We start from the raw sequence: 4,435 nt of genomic DNA on the forward strand, positions 1-4,435 counted from the left end.
TAGCAGTTTGCAGGCAGCCAAAACTGATTTTATGCAGGTGAAGGAAGTTAAAGGGCAAATGATTTACACCACTGTGACAATGGATGAGAACACAATCCAAAGCTTACTAGTGTAAGATGGCTCAGTTTAAGATATTTTAGGTCAGAGAAACTCTGTTCAGATACACCTTGTTTAGCTTCTCATCTTAAAGACCATAGGTAGACACTTCAAAAAAGATTTCTCATAGCTTTAATATACCACTGTCCCCTCCTTGCAGGGACATGGAATGCTGTTCCCAAAAATGTGCTGTTTTAATTAACTTTTCTGATGAGACTAAATCTAATTATCTTTACTTCTACTTTTTTTTGACTTTGTATTCTCATCAGCTTCTATTTTCTGCTGGCAGTTTAAAGAGATCCATCTGTCCCACAACACAATACTTCCTTTGGACAGGTTACAAAGGTAAAGCTAAGCTACCCCAAGTTTTTATTCCCACCTTACTGCCATTATAAGAGGCAAGTGGCTGTGGTTTTGTCAGAGATTTTGGAAGTCAGAAAATACTGCAATGTGGTATGTAAGAGGAAATAAGGACGCATGCAGGTAGCTGGTTTTAAAATTCTACACTTCCTTCCAGAAGGTTTAATAGTATTATCTTAAGTAATCCTACAAACCACAAAAGACTCTCTGAAATACAGAGCAATCAAATAATACAATGACTGTCCCATCAAACTTAAACATTCTATAGTTATATTCTTGTCTTTCTCAATACAGAAGAGTCATTCCAAATGAGCAGCTGGCTTTTGAAAAACTGTTAAGGGTTGTGGCAAAACTACATGCAAAAAAAATGAAGTGTTAACACTAAAGTTATATTTTCTCTGCACTTTAATTTAAAGATTTGAGGTGCCTATCAATCTGTAACATCTGTTCTTATAAGCAATTCTGTTTACTGTTTATTTGAACTACAGATTTCATTGAAACACTTAACAAATAGCAGGGCCCCAAACATCCCTGACAGACAAGCTGAAAAGCCCTCTGTTTAAATATTTTCTCCGCTATTTGTCTGTTGAACAAACTTTAAGTTCCTGGAGTTTTTCACTTAGGTAGGTAGTATCTGCCTCTGTCAGATTTTCCGAGTCTGACAGATTTTCAAGGAATCTGGTTCCCGCACAGGGCTTTCCTGTTATTGGATCTATGACATTTCCAACCTTGAAAACGATTTCAGCCAGTTCATGTTTCACATGTTTGCTCCTCCGCTCGGGCAAAGCTTTCAGAAGAACAATATCTCCAACAACACACTGCTGCAACGGATCATGGGCAAAATAGGTTTTTCGCTTGTTAAAGAACTGCGGAAGGAAAGAAGTAAACCTTGGCATTAGATTTCAAAGTTAAGCAATTGGCAAATATATAGTTAATATAAAACAAACTAAATTTCACTAAGGAGGAGCAAAGTCATTTTTTTAACAAGATTAAGTTTGGATTATGAAGAGAAATGCAACTGTGCCCTCTGTTTTACAGAGAAAGCACAGCACTGCGCTTCCCTGACAATCCCTCTGGTCAGGATGTTGTCGCCAACCAAACCTGTAGAGAAGGAGGTGGAGAAGAAAAAGCCAAGTACAAAAAGCTGTTCACAGTGAACTTGTGGTACAGGTAAAGATAACAAGCTCTTAACACTGATTCCCTGTCCTAGCATCACCACCTCCCACGCACCTCTCTGCTCTCTACTTCTGCAGTGTCAGCCTTTCCTCTCCTTGGGATGCTGCACACCAACACTGCTTCAGCCAGAGAGCTGCCTTGGCTCTTCCAAGCTGAATGATTTTCCCGTGCAGTCCACACTTCAAGAACTGGTATTAATTCTTACTCATTCTAATATGTCTAAAGTTCATCAGCCCTTTTGAAGTTTGTCATTTGAGAGTTCTCGTGCTCAATTCATTTTCTTTCATATGAAACTTCAATATTTTTTTCTTATTGGAACAGCGGAATTCAGAATCTTTCTTTTAAGAAATTAACAGGTTCTTCTACTGGATAAAGTATTGGACTGGGATCTGCAAAACCAATTATCTAATCCTGACTCTATCCTTAACCTTCTGGTCACCAAAGGCAAGTTATTTCACCTACACGTACCACGGTTTCCCTATCTAAAAACTGAGAAAATACTCATTTTAGTCCCCTTGTTTGAAATGCATTAATAAGTGATAAATGCAAAGCTCATATAGCCCGTTACAGCACAGATTAAAATACAAAGTATGCTTACAATTAGGCATAAACAAAAACTGCTACAAAATTTAATGTAAAAGTGAATAATAGAATGTTAAGTTTCCAAAACAAAAGATACTCCAAATCAATACAGAAAATTAAATCTAAGTGTGAAACAACAAAAACTTACCTTGTCAAATAAGAGCAAATGAAGTGCATTAACAAAGTACTTCAGACACACACCTTTAGCAGAGAATTTGTATGGAAGTGTCCTCACAACACACTGCTTTTCATTCTTTGTAGTCATCTCCACAGCCAAATCATTATGCAAGTTCCTTAAGGAGTTTGCATTTAAAGAGCTATCAAAAATTCTAAGAGTCAAATCAAAAAAAACATTCCTCCACATAGTACAAAAATTACCAGGCAAGACAAGTTGTCAATCAGCTTTTACCTTTAGTAAGTAAGGATCTAGCACAAGCCTTGTCACTCTCACTTTGGCAGTTTTCTGCATTTTGGTTCCTATTACTTTCCCTACTATCCATTTTGCATGGACAGCTCCACGTGGCACAGACATTGTTTAGTTATGGTCATCCAGTGCCTGGCAACAAGGAAACAGACATGTTATTTTAACAAAGAAATAACCAGTTTCTGATCAATACCAAGATTATTATTTCCATTTCAGAACAACAGCTTAATTAGGTTGTTTTGTGGGAAAAACAGGGTAGATACAAGCAGTTCAAAATTCCATATATTGCACTATCTCAGCCTTGTTTTACAGTAAGAAGAGATGTGAACATGCCCTCATTACCAGGGAAAGTTTCTTCAGGATAACAGTAAAAATGGACTTCATCAGAGTTTGAACATGAGACCTTATCCCACAAGGTCTACAAAATTCCTTTGAATCATACCAATTGTCACAAACTAAACAGAAATGTGTAGCTATTACTATTAATTTAACCCATACTCCAGTAGCTGTTTTTGCTGGAGATCTGTTTATCAGGTCTGTATATGACCAGAGTCAACCCAAACAGGGAGCAGCTGTAACCTCTGGCCAGAATATAATTTGCTTCTGCGTAGCTCATGATTATTAGCCAAGCTGATGAAAAGTAATAAACTTCTCAAAACATAAATGACATATCAATGAGCAATCTAACACACAGTAAGTGTAGTCACTTTTGAGTTAGTTCTTTCCTGTAAGTAATTATACTCCTCTACCTTATTTGTTTTGTTTAATTAGGGAGAGCTTTCTATACCACCCTTGCAAGAGTCACAGGCAAAACAAACAAGTTAACATTAAATGACTTGAGCCAGTATTAAAACTGAGGAAAACCAATGACCTTTTCCTTTCCCAGCCAGCTATGCACCGTTAAGCACAACTGACACCTGTTGAATTCTCTATTTTGTAGCACAGTGATGCTTGCTCTGATACTGCAACACATCAGAAGAAAAGCTTAGGGATACAGAGACACTTCCATAGGATGAAATGCTTTAAGCAGCGAGGCGTCCGTCCTTGAATCAGCTGTGCGACCCACAGAGAAGGGAGTCAGCATGAGAGGTCTTCCTTCTGCAAAACATGGCTAACCCCCAGCAACCAGAGCGACCAGGCCGGGCAGAGGCAAACGGGTACAAAACAAGCAACACCCGCAAAGGACAGGGAGCTACCAGCAAGAAAGGAGCCGGACACCTAGACTGGGCGTCCCTCACAGGGAAGAGGAAGATAAAAGAGGGAGTTTAAACAGATTTGAAGCCTCCCTCCACCCCAGCTCTGCACAGCCCCCGGCGCCAGGCCCAGCTTCGGAAGCCTCCCTGCCAGCAGGGCTGATGGGAGGCCTTGTCCCGCAGGCGCTGGGCCTCAGCCACCTCCCGGAGAGCAGCCCCTGCCCAGGGAGCGGCCCTCGCCAGCCAGCCCCTGCCCAGGGAGCGGCCCTCGCCAGCCAGCCCCAGCGCCCCTCACCGCCAGCGCTCCCACCGCCGCGCCTCACGGGCCCTAAAGGAACGGAGCCGGAAGTGGCGGAGCCGAGGCCGGAAGAGCCGCGCGGCGGGGAGGGGCGGAGCCTCCGGGGAGATTTAAAGGCGCAGGCCGCCGCCCCTCCTTTCAGCCGCGATGAGGGGGGGTGCTGGTAGCGTCGTGCTTCGTTTGTGTGCTGCCCCAGCGCGCAATAAGAGGCTAAAGCTGATGAAAATGAAGCTTTTCTTTCTCTCTAAGGCCGAGAGGGGCAGAGGCCCTGTAGCTAGGGGAGATGGGTGTGGGCCCTGCTTCCGC

At 42.1% G+C, this 4,435-nt stretch overlaps 1 protein-coding gene across 2 annotated transcripts; it reads right to left on the minus strand.

Moving 5' to 3' along the window:
* Window positions 1–584: 584 nt before the first annotated feature.
* On the minus strand, window positions 585–4,200 carry MRPS17 (mitochondrial ribosomal protein S17). Of its 2 annotated transcripts, none has more exons than XM_086763238.1 (3): window positions 4,127–4,200; window positions 2,624–2,770; window positions 585–1,322 (listed from the first exon to the last, which is right to left on the minus strand). In XM_086763238.1, exons 2-3 carry the CDS (start codon window positions 2,744–2,746, stop codon window positions 1,032–1,034), a joined length of 414 nt encoding a protein of 137 aa, XP_086619364.1. In that variant the 5' UTR covers window positions 2,747–2,770; window positions 4,127–4,200; the 3' UTR covers window positions 585–1,031. The 2 variants fall into 2 exon arrangements, with proteins under 2 accessions (XP_086619364.1, XP_086619365.1); XM_086763239.1 differs by lacking the exon at window positions 4,127–4,200 and adding an exon at window positions 3,931–4,069.
* Window positions 4,201–4,435: the final 235 nt, after the last annotated feature.

Source organism: Chlamydotis macqueenii, chromosome 19 (assembly GCF_036417535.1).
Source record: "Chlamydotis macqueenii isolate bChlMac1 chromosome 19, bChlMac1.mat, whole genome shotgun sequence".
Taxonomy (NCBI): Eukaryota; Metazoa; Chordata; class Aves; order Otidiformes; family Otididae; genus Chlamydotis; species Chlamydotis macqueenii.